Raw genomic sequence first — 13,727 nt, 5'->3', positions numbered from 1 at the left:
TAATAGGTGTTCAAGAAATATTTAACGATCTGCATCATAGGGTCGTTATAAAGATTAAATGAGTTGGTCCATGAAAAGCCCTGGCACAATGCCTGGCATAGAGCAAACATTCAGTGAATATTAGCTGTTATATCTCTACAGAGCCTTGTGAATGTGTCCGGAGGACCAGTTCCTAAAAGTGGGATTGCTTGGCTTAAGGGAATGTGCGTTCTCAATAATGAGATTATTTTACTCCCACAAACAGCACTTGAAAGAACCTATTGTCTTTCACAATAACTAACACTGGATGTGATCAAATTTTTATAATTTTGCCAATCTAACGGACAGATATGGCATCTCATTGTGGTTTTAATCTGCATTTCCTTGAATGCTAGTGAGGCTGAGCATCTTTTAGAGGAAGAACTGATTTCTCTCCAAGACTGGCTTCTGAGCCATCAGCAAGAGAAAAGCATGGCCCCACCCTCCAGCTTCTCGCTTCTGATGGTTTTGCACTGGCCGTTATACCTTGAGCACTTCCCTATAGATTTCAGCTTGCATGGACCACTTTTTAGAACCCCCATGCAACTTCTCCTTGGTTCACACATGATTTATCAATGTAAATAGAATAATTTCATTTATGTATAATCCAAAGTTAGTAATTTTTCAGGATCCTTTCCTGAATTTCACACAGAAGACTTTTTTAAGTGATTCAGGCAGAGAAATAATTTCATTGACTTTTATGAAGGCTTTTACTAGAAGATAATATAAAGGAGTCTTCAGAGGAGACTATGAGGCTCCGATGAAATAGTTCTGTCACCTTGTCACAGTGATGCTAAAATGTTTACCCTGAAATTGTTCAGCTGGGACTTGAGCACGGGTCAGTGGATCCTATGCAATAGGTTAATACAGGCTGATGAGGAAAACCAACCTTCTATGGCATACACCCAACCCCTTTAAATGAATACAGTTTTCTATTTGAAGCTGTCCATCAAATGTAGTTTCCTAACAAATACTCATAGTCTCAAGGGTATAATAAACAGCCCTTGGAACTATTGACACACACTTTTCAATAGTATAGGAAACCTCTTAGCCTTTCTTGTAAAAAGTCTTAGAAATTCAGCTTCAGAATAACAGATACAGAAGCACTTTAGATTCCACTTATATTAGAATGCCAAATGTTTGCTAATCTTCTCTCATATTTACCCTTGTATCAATAGCTTCTTAAATACCTACCAAGAAAAGCTTGTGGCCTTTGGTTTAATTTTTTATCAAGGCCAATTCATAGCAATTTGGGCTTATAACAACTTATTTTCACAGTAACTTCCTAATAGTCCATTATATGAATATGTTATAATTTATTTAACCATTAATAGACTTCAGTGCTTTCTAGTTTTCTTCATTTATGGGTGAATACCATGGTACATTAATCTTTGATTTTATTGCTGAATAAACTTCTATGAAATACTCTTAGAGGTAGACTTATCGGGTCAAGTCAAACTACTTTCCAAAACAGGAACAGCGATTTATACTCCCCCATGAGTACGTAAGAATACCTGTTTTACTGCCTATGTTCTATCCTGAAAATTTTTCATAATCTCTATGTTTTTAAATTTAATTGGGAACATAGTTTCTCAGGTGGTGTTTAGTGTGATAATGAAGATTTTATATATTAGACATCAATTCTGGAGTATTGGCCAACATTCCAAAGAATTGATCCCTACACACAGGGCAACCCAGTATATTAGGTATGTGACCTCATCTACCTGGATGTAGGTGTTTGGACCAGGGTAGATTATGTGAACTAAGCTGGGCTATCAGATTCCTTTCCTTAGAAACTTAGAACCCGGAGACACCTGTCTAGGCTGGCCATTGAATAGAAAACATGGAATAACTCTATATTAATCATGCACGAGAAAGAAAGCTGCTTTATAGAAAGAGAAAAGGCAGAAAACTGTCCTGCAGAGAAAGAAAAATGAAAGCAGACAGTCTGAGAAAAACAAAGCTGAGATACCAGAAACATTTGGAAAAGAAGTATCTTGATTCTTCTTACTTTTCCAATTCCTGATTCTTGCCTGTGGTAGGACCCTGCTATACTGTACTATCTTTTCTGGGATTGTGTTAAGATACTTCTATATCCCTATAACACATTACTGTCCTTTTTCTTAAGTAGCTCGAATACTTTGGCTGTTATCTGAAACAAAAGAAACTTAGTGAATTGAAATAGACCCTCAGAGAAAAAAATTACAGTAGTGTAGTCAAAGTCTAGCGGGTTCAGGTTCCCCACACATACAGCTATTTTAGGATAGTAAACTGAGACTCTGTATTATATGGTAATGAAGTAATTAAGTTATACTTGTCTTCTTTATTACTTATTATTATTATTATTCAGAGCATATATCCACAGAGGATTTAGAGTATTTGGTGGCCATATATAAATATACCAGAGTTTATTAATTTTTGCAGCTGACAAGAGACAGAGCCTAGTCTATGTGTTCCCACACTGAAGCAGAAAAAGGCAGGGCTGGTAACTTGAGACCGTCATAGTCCGATAGTCCATTGCTTTGCTGACCCCTGTAGTTGATTCACAGTTGTTCTCTTCCCATAGCTAAGTGGATGCACAGACTGAGACAGCGAGATCCTCTCCATAGGAATGGAAAGAAGGAGGAACCAGAGTGGAGGGTCCCCAAACCCCCACCGACCACTCACCCCCACCCTCCCGAAAAACAAAACCCCATCCTCCAGCCAGTCATCTAAAGTCCTTTCCATCTGGCAACAGCCTGTCTTCCACTTTGCTATCTAAGTGTCTGCTTTTTCAAATCAATTTTCAGTTCCTTTAAAAAAAAGGAGCCATTTCCCACTCGCCTTTCTCTTCCACACCACACACTGCCCGTGGAGGGCATGCAGAATCACTCATTTCCTTCCAGGTCATTTCTACCTATTAGGTCTTCAATAAACATTGCTGGAGTAAATGAATAAATGTCTCATCAGATTTATTTTCATTTACTTTAATTTTGCTTCAGAAACTAAGACTAGACAACCGTTCCATATTAGCCTGTAGTCTCAAAGCTCTAAATTTTAAAATCAACAGCGCAATTTAGGAGCACAAAGTAATTTTTAAGTATTGCTCTATACCTTGTCGCATAAACGTTTACTACCTATCTCATCACCAAAAATGCTCTTAAATATGTTGAAGGTGTTACTGAGTATGTTAACTTTCTGCACAGCATGCATAAATAATAATCTGTGCGTTAAAGAAATATCGTTGTCTATGATTTGAGGCCTTTATTGATCGATTCTCTCAGCATTCTTTTATTGTCAATATTTCCCTTTTCCACCATTCGTTAAGATGTGCATTTAATTTAAATGCTACAGCCAGTTACCTCTGTAGCTTCAGCTTAGCTCTACTTTACCATCACAGACTAGAATTTTGGATTTGTTAATATGCTGCATTGTTGTTGTTTGTTGTTTTTAATGCCACAGCTACTGCTATCATTTGCTTAAGGAAAGAGAGGGGCCTACTATTTGATGAATGGAAGATCCACAAATAGTACACGTTTTCCTTCCTATTTTGTTATGATGATGATGATGATGATGATGATGATTAACAATAAAGAAATCACAAATGAACTTTTGCTGCTAGTCTATCACTTTTATCCCTGAATATGCTTTATTTCCTATTCTTATAGGGAGAAAAAAGTAAAGATGCGCCTTCAGGGGATCCTGCCAGCCTGAAGTTCCCAGAGCGGAATGCTCCAAGAGATTCCTACTGCCACCTTTCCAACAGTCCTAGAGCAATAGAGCACGCCTATCAGTATGGAGGGACCGCCAACAGCCGCCAAGAGTTTGAACACTTAAAAGGAGATTTTGGTGAAAAGTAAAGTAACACACGGTCCCTTCCAGAAACTTAATGCTATGGCTGGACTTCATCCTTGTTTGCCATAGCCATCTTTTTCTTACGATCTTTCCTTTCTGTGCCACCTTAATCCTATTGTTTTATCATCAAAATAACGCCACATAGTACGTGATTCATGCTGCCCAATAAATTACATTCTATGTGACTTTCTTCCCAAAAGTAAGATGCAAACGGCAGCATTCTCCTAGGAGTTGGCTGCATTTTATCAAAAAAGAAAGATAATCAAAGAAAGAAACATGGGGCAAATTTCAAATGACTCATCTTCTAACCTTGATATTACCTTCCTTCCCCCATATAAATCGCTTTCAGATTGAAAGTGGGGGTGTCTCTGAACTACTGGAAGGTTAATAAGGAAAGACACTGAAGACACAAAACCACTCTATCTCCACTAACCCTCACGCTATCTGTAAAGCCCAGCACCTCTTCCCAGTATTCTGCAAATCTCCAGGTTACTGAGTACTTTTAAAGACTTCTTTAGTGTTAGTACCCAAATATCCTTATATAGGTCTTATATCCCTTTCAAACCTTCATAGAAGCAATGCATTCAAAAAGAAACCTCTACTGCCTTCTAACTTGCTGTCTCCCTAATAGGCAGTATCTGTATTTTATGTTCATTGGGAAGAATTTAGAGTTAAATCAAACTAGAAATTAGCCTAATAAACGTATCTTATCTATATGGCCTGGAGACAAATGTCTAGAAAGTTTTGTTTAATTCCTACACATTCTGGTGACTGGTTTTAACAGGTGATATCTATTGATTCATTTTTACTGGGAAATAGAAAATGAATCTGTATTTTAGACATTACACAAATGATATTGTTTCTATGCAAATTTATATATATATATACTTTATATATATATATATATATATATATATGCATTCATTCCTGACTAGCATTTTTTGTCCATGTGAATAAACTCAATGCAACCACATTTTCAAAGTAAGACACATTCTGATCCATAAGTGAAACAATGCTTCCTTAAATGTAGAATGTAGCCCTGCCGTATAAAGAAGCAGGGAAAGATTTACATTTTTTGAGTTAATCATGCTTTCCCAATATCCATTAATTAATACTAAGGTATAATTAGAAGTAATGCTGCTTAGGATTTGATAGAATGGCTACTCATTCTTCCTTACACTCTGTTTCTGTGGGAAACTAGAGATCACCCTCAGTCTCATTTTACAGAGAGTAAGCTTTTTCTTTTCCTTTACCAGATCTCAGTTTTCCATTCGTCTGAAAACTCGTTCCTCCCATGGGATGATTTTCTATGTCTCAGATCAAGAAGAGAATGACTTCATGACTCTATTCTTAGCCCATGGCCGCTTGGTTTTCATGTTTAATGTTGGCCACAAGAAACTGAAGATTAGAAGCCAAGAGAAATACAATGATGGAGTGTGGCATGATGTGAGTTGAAGGTTGAGAATATTATTATGAGCAAATATTCACCGTTGTCAAATGGACTGACATTAATGCCCTAGTGGTCTCTCTAGAAATACCCATTTTAAAATTCTATTGCCATGTGTTCAGAGTTCAATTTGGAAAACTTTTTTAAATTCCTTATAAAAATCTTGAAGCATATTATTAAAATGAGTGTAATTTTTTAGTGTAATTATTTTCACCAAAGGACCAATAGCAAACATAAACTGAAGTTTAATTTCTAATGAATTTTCACTTGTTTCTTTCCCACTGCCTGTAAGTTTCTCAATGTTAACAGCAATTGCTGAGTGTCTTTTATAGGCTAAGCTGTGAAAGATACAAAGCGAAGAGTAAATCGCTTAGTTAGGAAGATAGAATAACCACTGGGAGACTATCTAAATATTGAAGCAAATCAATGTTATGTAATGGAAAGAGTAAGAAATGTAAGATGCATGACAATTGCAATAAGTTTAGGAGAGGGAGAAAGCAAGTGGGCTGGTCAGCGGGGAAGAGCTTCATTGAGAACTCTACTAAATATGTATAAGCTGTATTCAGAAATTCAGCCTGTCGCTTTAAATCAAGCTTTAAAGGAAAAAACTAAACTCTCGACCTTCAGAGAAAGGACCAGTATTTTATTTTTTTTCTCAATGGTATCATTTTTTTTTAATATGAACTTTATCGTCAAATTGGGTTCCATACAACACCCAGTGCTCATCCCAACAGGTGCCCTCCTCACTATTTTAAAGAACTTCTGCAGATTTCCCACAGTACTGTAACACCAAAGGTAGAAGAGGCAACCCAGCCTTCCTCCCCAATCTTGGGATATACTTGAGATGTGGTCTTTTCTTTCTCTCCATCAGGTGATATTTATTCGGGAAAAGAGCAGTGGCCGACTGATAATTGATGGCCTCCGAGTCCTAGAAGAGAGTCTTCCTCCTACTGGAGCTGCCTGGAAAATAAAGGGTCCTATTTATTTAGGAGGTGTGGCTCCTGGAAGGGCTGTGAAAAATGTCCAGGTAAGCTAGGCATGACCAGGTAGAGCCACTGACCTTTAGAGCTGGAAGATTATTTAATCTAGGCCCTCGTTTTACAATCAGCCAACTGGTAAGAGTGAAACTGGAGTTTCGCTGGATATAGGCTATCAAAGTGAGGACTGTCCCAGGGGGTGTCTGTCTTGCCTCTGGCATTACAAAGTCAGGAGTGATCTTTTGATTCTATGGTAGAGGGGAGATGAAAAAGTTTCAGAGGTATATAAGCTGTCATGAAAAGTTATGCCTCATGGAGATACTTGGTTGGTTGTTCAGCAAGTACCCATGCTTTTAGGAAGAGAGAAAGAAAGAAAGAAAGAAAGAAAGAAAGAAAAAAGGAGAAAGAAAGGGAGAGAGAGAGAGAGAGGGAGGGAGGAAGGAAGGTCATTCCATTATATATTATTGAGTGACAAAAAACTTTTGGGCCATTGGGCCATTATGTAAACTACGATTTCATTTTTGTTTCCTACACACACACATACAGACACACATGCACACACAATTTGTAAATGTGGAAGGAAGTGTGGTTACTCCTGCAGAAAAGCAGGGGTATAGTAAAAAACATGTTATTTTTATATTTTAGAAGTTAAAAATGCACCTTTACAAAAATATTTAGCAATAAAGGGGACGTATCAAAGGGCTAATTTTTTTCTTAACAAATATAGATTTGACTTTAGCACAAAAGATTAATGCATTTCTAAGATTCCGTAATATATGTGGATAAAGCAAAACAAGGGGGGAGCTTGTGTTATAATTAGATTTTAGGCAACTAGCCCCAATTTCATGACAATCCCTTTAAAAGTAAGGTTTCCAAAGCAGTATAAAATCAGCTGCCCAAAGTGGCCCAAGTTTCAGGTCATGAGGTGTGATAAATGCTCAACCACAAGATCAGGTAATGAAGCCAGAAATGCAAGCTTTCTGCTGCTTATTTAACCATGGTAGACTTAACAGTTAAGAACTTTGTTAGCTGTGGGGCGCCTGGGTGGCACAGTTGGTTAAGCATCTGACTTTGGCCCAGGTTATGATCTCATGATTTGTGGGTTCAAGCCCCACTTTGGGCTCCATGCTGACAGTTTGGAGCCTGCTTGGGATTCTCGCTCTCCCCCTGCCCCCCCCCAACTCATTCTCTCTCTCTCTCTCTCTCTCTCTCAATAAATAAATAAACTTAAAAAAAAAATAATTTTGCTTGCCCTCATCAGCATCAGGTGATCTTGGGCCAGCTGTCACCCTTGAAGGAAAACAAACTAGGATCCTTCTAATATTTAATTTGAAAGCCAAAGCTGCAATTTATTTTGTCATAGCGTATGTAAAAACTTTCATAGCTAATTACTGCAGGCTGACAGTCTCAAATACAAAATCCCGGCTTCAAAGAACCAGTTGAGAAGCTACTCCCTGGAAAACAACTGATCCTTCAGATAGCTAAGATAACACGACCAGGAACTGCTTCATTTCTCTCGGGACTCGAGTCCCTTCCTTTTGTTTCCTTTTGGTGCACCTGTGAGTGTTGAGAAACTAGATTTTAAGGAATGTCTTCTTCTCTCAGATAAACTCAGTCTACAGTTTCAGCGGCTGCCTCAGCAATCTTCAGCTCAACGGGGCCTCGATCACCTCTGCATCTCAGACATTTAGCGTGACTCCTTGTTTTGAAGGTCCGATGGAAATGGGAACGTACTTTTCAACAGAAGGAGGATACGTGGTTCTAGGTAACAGTGACTTCCGCGCAGAACATGAATCATGAAACCCTTCTCTCCTGGAGGTGGCTGACAGGGATCTTGGGCTCAGAGTTAAAACTTCAGAATGCCAAACTCACTCAACCCTAGGAAATGGCTTCTTTTCACAAGAATCGCCTTTCTCGCCTCCTGCCATGCCAGACCGGTCATGTATGTCCGTCCCTGTTTGCTTCCCCTGACCAGAGCTTCTCCACAGCTGCCACAACTCTGATGTAGATCATCTGGGCTCTTTTAGAATTTCCTGTGCTGCTCTGTGGTCTAACCTGGGTCAACTCTTAGCCACCCTGCTCTCGTCCTTCTCTGCTGCCTCTTAGCATGACCCATTGTCCCTACCAAAGGAAGTTCTGCTTCCTCCCTTTGCCCTGCATCCCCACCCTTTAGAAATTTTATGTCTGGATTTTTAGTCTCCTCACCTATTACTCTGTCATTCATTGAACCAAGTTTTTATTGTATACCTCCAGTATGTCGGTACCTGTGCCAAGGGATGGAACGTGATAGTTCTGAAAATAAATACATAAAGCCCTAACAGACTACACGCAATCACCATCCAAGCCACCCCAACAAATATTCCATAGAGCAAACATTAGGCATGGCAGTGCAGCCAAGTTCAGGTCTTGGAGTGAGCTCGGACGTTCTCAAAAAGAGTTCATTTTCTTGCATCACTGCAACAGCAGCTCCTAACTGCTTCTACGGTTCTCATGTTTCCTTTCCCCTGAAGTGCTCTGCAGTCCTGGTAGCAGTTACCTTTATCAAAACTTATTTTAAAATACAGACCTGATCAAGTCCACTCCCTTGAGCAAAATAAAGGCAACCTTCCCTGCGGGAGCTCTAGCGCCCTTCCCCCCCCCCCCCCACCCAGGGCTCCCCACTCGCCAGGCCTCGCTCTACGCTTGCAAGGGACAGCCCAGCCACCCTGGCCTCCACAGGGCTCCCCAAAAGTCCCAGGCTCTGTACTCATGTCCAGACCACTTCCTCTGCCCAGGTTGCTCTTTTCTCCTCCTCACTTGGAAGCGTTAAGTGGTCCCGCTGGCCGGAATCAGTTTCTCCTCCACTGAGTTCCCACAGCCATGGCGCCTTTTCCACATGCTGCCCCCAGCCCACACCCCACACCGCCCAGCAGGAGTGGGGTGCTAGTTATCTCAGACCCCACGGGGCTTGCCCACCGTGTGTCTGACATGGGAGATACCACTTTCTGCTTTACCGATTGAAAAATCTGCCAAACTTTCAAAAACAGGTATAAAAATACATAATTACAAAATCACACCATGGTTGCAAAATTTAGGTGGCTGCTTTTGAGAGCTAACATTTCTCTCCACAGATGAGTCTTTCAATATTGGACTGAAGTTTGAGATTGCATTTGAAGTCCGTCCCAGAAGCAGTTCCGGAACCCTCGTTCATGGCCACAGTGTCAGCGGAGAGTACCTGAATGTTCACATGAAAAAGGGGCAGGTAGTGTGGGAAAAGTTGTTTTAATAGACCATCTCCTTTGACCTTGGATTCTAGATCTGAAGCGGATTTATGTCACAGAATTAGTTCACCAATCTTTCCTAAGTGGAAAAAAAGAAAACCCAATAGGGAAGCTATACGTAGAATTTAAATGCAGGCAGTACTTAGATTCAGACTCATAGTTGGGAACTGATTCCATTAGAGCAAAGAGCCATGAAAATGTGACAAAGCTAAAAAAAAAAAAAAAAATCATCAACAAAATGGAATTAAAAGATTGTAATAAAAGAAAGCATTTTTACAACAAATGAGAGCAGCAAACATATCCAGCTGTCAAAATGAACTCTAAAGCATCTTTCTCTCTACAATATATGTGCATACCAGATGTGTATATGTGCGTATATGTACATAAACATATATATTCTTTTCAATTGCTAGAAATCAAAAAATTGTTATAGTTAAGCACCACTTTCATCCTTAAAAATTATGACTAAAGAACATTCATGAAAGTGTTTGAATAAATATTAAAGAAAAAGCAGCATATTTTCATTTATGTCCCTAACTTAATAGAACTGATTTTTTTTTTAATTCTGGTACTGGTAAACCATATGATGATAAAATCCTTATATGGCACTTACTGTGTGTCAGGAACTGTTCTAAATGTTTCCTATGGACTAACTCATTTAACCCCCACCCCCACCCCCGCAGTGGCTCTGTGAGGTAGGTTTTACAAATGAGGAAACAGAGGCACAGAGTGAGGTGACTGGGGCACCAGGTACGAACCCAGGCAGTCTGGCTCCACCAATACCTTAACCTGCTTTGCAGAACACATTCCGTCTTTTGAAATTAAAGGAATTTATGCTATTATCTTCTTGTCCCTCTCCCCCAGCTTCTCTCCTGTGTCATTATTCTGTCCTCTCCTAGGAACAGTTTACTCTCCATAGCCTACCAAAGAGTGACCCCTTGTGTTCACATTGCAAAGCTAATCGTTTGCATGTGGTGAATTTAAGAAATCTAGTTTTATCAGGAGAAGGAGAGATGAAATTATATAATAATGTTCCCTGTCTTTTGCAGGTCATAGTGAAAGTCAACAATGGCATCCGAGACTTTTCCACCTCAGTAACACCCAAGCAGAGTCTCTGTGATGGCAGATGGCACAGAATTACAGGTGAGGAAAACGGAGTGTCCTGGGCTTCCTTTGTAAAGAGAGCCTACACTCCCATGTGTGGAGTGATGGCTTGGGAGAACTTAGACTACAACTTATATGATAAAATAGGGAATGGATGACAGTCTAAACGTGGCCAAGAAAAAAAAAAATCGCATGTTACCGTATATATTGAATCCACACGTGATTTGAACATTTGAATACTGCCAAAACGGTCTTAAGGGGTTGTTTAAATAATGCACAATTTATGGAGCAAAGGAAAAGTAGGAGAAAAAGTATCCTAAATATTCTCCCTTTCACAGGAAAATGTTACAGTGATTGCTCGGTTAGACGTTGAAGTTTATAATGATATAGAAGAAAGTGTGGGGTTTATTCTGGAACAAATATAAGCCATTGCTGTTATAAATGAGTCCCTTTCGTGTGAAGATTAATCATTCCAGTGTCGTTTTTGACCAGTCTTTTCCTTGTATTTCAGTTATTAGAGATTCAAATGTGGTTCAGTTGGATGTAGACTCCGAAGTCAACCACGTGGTTGGACCCCTGAATCCAAAACCAGTTGATCACAGGGAGCCTGTATTTGTTGGAGGTGTTCCAGGTAAGAGTTATTTAAAAGGGACAAGTTTCCAAATCCAAAAAACAGTAAGTTCTCATTATTGTTATTATAGTATTAATTATTGAGCCATATGTTTTCCTAATTCACCTCCAAGGATTTTATATACAATGTCCTTTCATAGGAACAAGTATAGAACTACGCTCCAGACTCCTACCTTGTAGATATTACTCTCCCTTTGCTATATATGCTATTTTTTTCTCTTTTCCGTTTCTCAGATCCACATAGTGAAACACACACCCTACTTTTTTCTCTAACACAAAGAAAACCCATTTACTAATACTGCTCTAAGATCTGAGAATCTTGGGGGACTAAAGGTTTGCTGGTAATTACTTCCCTTCCTTACTAAGAAAGAAGTTCTTTCTTACTGAGAAATACACAGTTCTCCTTGTCCAAGATTAGTCTGAATTGTGAAAACAGCTGCAGACCATAAGTTCTTTTGTCCCTATGTAGTGACAGTCCCAAAGAGAGGTTCCCAGCTGCCATCCTGCAAACATCATCAGTAACATTGCTGCTGGTACAATCCAGGATGGTCACAGAAGGACTCTCATGGACCCCCCACAATTGTTTTAAACCTCCGGAGCAGGGACCATGACCTATTGAAAGTGTTTGTTTCACACATTTCACTAACTTGGAAAAACTGAATGTTAAAGCTAAAGAGAGAGAGAGAGAGAGAGAGAGAGAGAGAAGGAGAAACCCCAGCTTTTACATCTGGAATTTGGTGGAGATTTTAAGGAAAAACTTAACATGGTTTTTCCTTGTGTCCTACCTAGATTATTTTAGACTGACCCATGTAAAGGCAAGTAATACTTTAATGAAGAGAGTGAGAGGGAAAAAAAAGAGAGAAAACACAGATAAAATTAAGCACCTGACACTGGGTAGTCACAAAATCATACCATCTAAGCACTCCTCTGCTTTGTAACATGAATTTTTCAAATACTAGTATTGACAATAACAGTAACTCACTGATGAAACAGTTGAGACCTTCCTCTTCTTTACGTCCACTATCCGCGCCCATCTCCATTCCCCAGCCCTCTCCTTTGGCTCCAGGCCGCGGTTCTCAAAGGGATTCTGGCAAAGGCCACCACTGAACTTCCTGCAGGCGGTACATAAGAAGTGTCAGTTCTTCTGTTTCTGTACATTGCCTTCTTCCTGGAAACCACAACGTGGTTTAAAATATTTCACACGTTCCCAAGAGTCTGCCTCTGGGGTCTCTCCACACCTTCTGAGACTTAGTTTTCTGAATGCTCAGCGATGCTCTCCTTGCTCCGGGCCTTTAATAGCACACAGAGAAATGTTCTTGCTTCCCTCCCCCCATACGTTTGGAGGAACAACTTCTCCCACTCTTTTCCCAATTTAACCCCTTATTGACCTTTAGGACTCAGCTCCGACCTCTACTTACACACACATCCCCTGCTCTTCCTAGAATGTGCTACATTTACATATCCCTTTTGTAACACTTAACCACAGACTACTGTTGAAATTCAATAGTATACTCCTTGCTGCTAGGGGCCCGTGACTTCATTCAACACAAAAAAAAACATTTACGGTCTACTAAGCACTGTGCTGGGCTCCCAGAGAAGGACAAAACAAGCACGGCCCTCCTTCATGGAACTGACAGTATTTGTTCTTTCCTTTGCACCAAAGTGCTTTACTCTATCATTCAAACAAGTATTTCTCCTTGATTCTTGTCTGTTGTCAGAGTGTTATCCCAGCATTACACACTGCCATCATCTCCCACTACAAGAGCTGCTAAGCTCCATAGACTGGGTGGGAAAGGTGGACCTGAAGCCAGACTCAGCCTGCCTGAGGCATATAATGAACAGCAAATTTTAGCTAAGGAGCCCGCACACAGGAACTAGTGGGCCAGGGGGAGCTAACCACCAACCCACTACACCATTACAGCTTTTAATTCCATCTAGGAAATGTGCCAGCAAGGCTAGAACGAAAGCAATTATAATTTAAGCTGAATGTCATTAATTACATCACATTGAGCTGTTCAACATTAATTCCACTAAAATCACATCAGAAACCGAGGCATGAAAAAGAATAACTAAAGGAAATTAAGGCATAAATAAACCTCTTATTTGGAATCCTATTGGAATTCCAACCAGTTCTCTTCTATCATGCGAACCCTGATAACACTATTTCTGTCAATAAAAAGTTAATGCATTTAATGAACTATATTCCCCAAAGTCAATTTTATTGTATAATTTAAAAATCAAAATTAGAAATTAAAAAAAATTGTGGGAATGGAAGCTGGTACAGCCACTCTGGAAAACAGTACGGAGGTTCCTCAAAAAACTAAAAATAGAACTACCCTACGACCCAGCAATTGCACTACTAGGCATTTATCCACGGGATACAGGTGTGCTGTTTCGAAGGGACATATGCAACCCCCATGTTTATAGCAGCACTATCAACAATAGCCAAAGTATGGA

General features: G+C 39.7%; 1 protein-coding gene across 2 annotated transcripts in view; it reads left to right on the top strand.

Annotated features, from left to right (window-relative positions):
- Positions 1-13,727, top strand: part of LAMA4 (laminin subunit alpha 4) — a 143,664-nt gene that overhangs the window by 127,603 nt on the left and 2,334 nt on the right. For both annotated transcript variants that reach the window (XM_049652930.1, XM_049652929.1), the window contains exons 31-37: positions 3,666-3,853; positions 5,109-5,298; positions 6,171-6,326; positions 7,882-8,041; positions 9,387-9,517; positions 10,586-10,679; positions 11,152-11,271. In XM_049652930.1, the coding sequence (XP_049508887.1) occupies positions 3,666-3,853; positions 5,109-5,298; positions 6,171-6,326; positions 7,882-8,041; positions 9,387-9,517; positions 10,586-10,679; positions 11,152-11,271 (1,039 nt within the window). The remainder of the gene's footprint in view (positions 1-3,665; positions 3,854-5,108; positions 5,299-6,170; positions 6,327-7,881; positions 8,042-9,386; positions 9,518-10,585; positions 10,680-11,151; positions 11,272-13,727) is intronic.

The sequence above is a fragment of the Panthera uncia genome (assembly GCF_023721935.1).
Source record: "Panthera uncia isolate 11264 chromosome B2 unlocalized genomic scaffold, Puncia_PCG_1.0 HiC_scaffold_24, whole genome shotgun sequence".
Taxonomy (NCBI): domain Eukaryota; kingdom Metazoa; phylum Chordata; class Mammalia; order Carnivora; family Felidae; genus Panthera; species Panthera uncia.
This window is presented reverse-complemented; position numbering and strand designations above follow the sequence as displayed.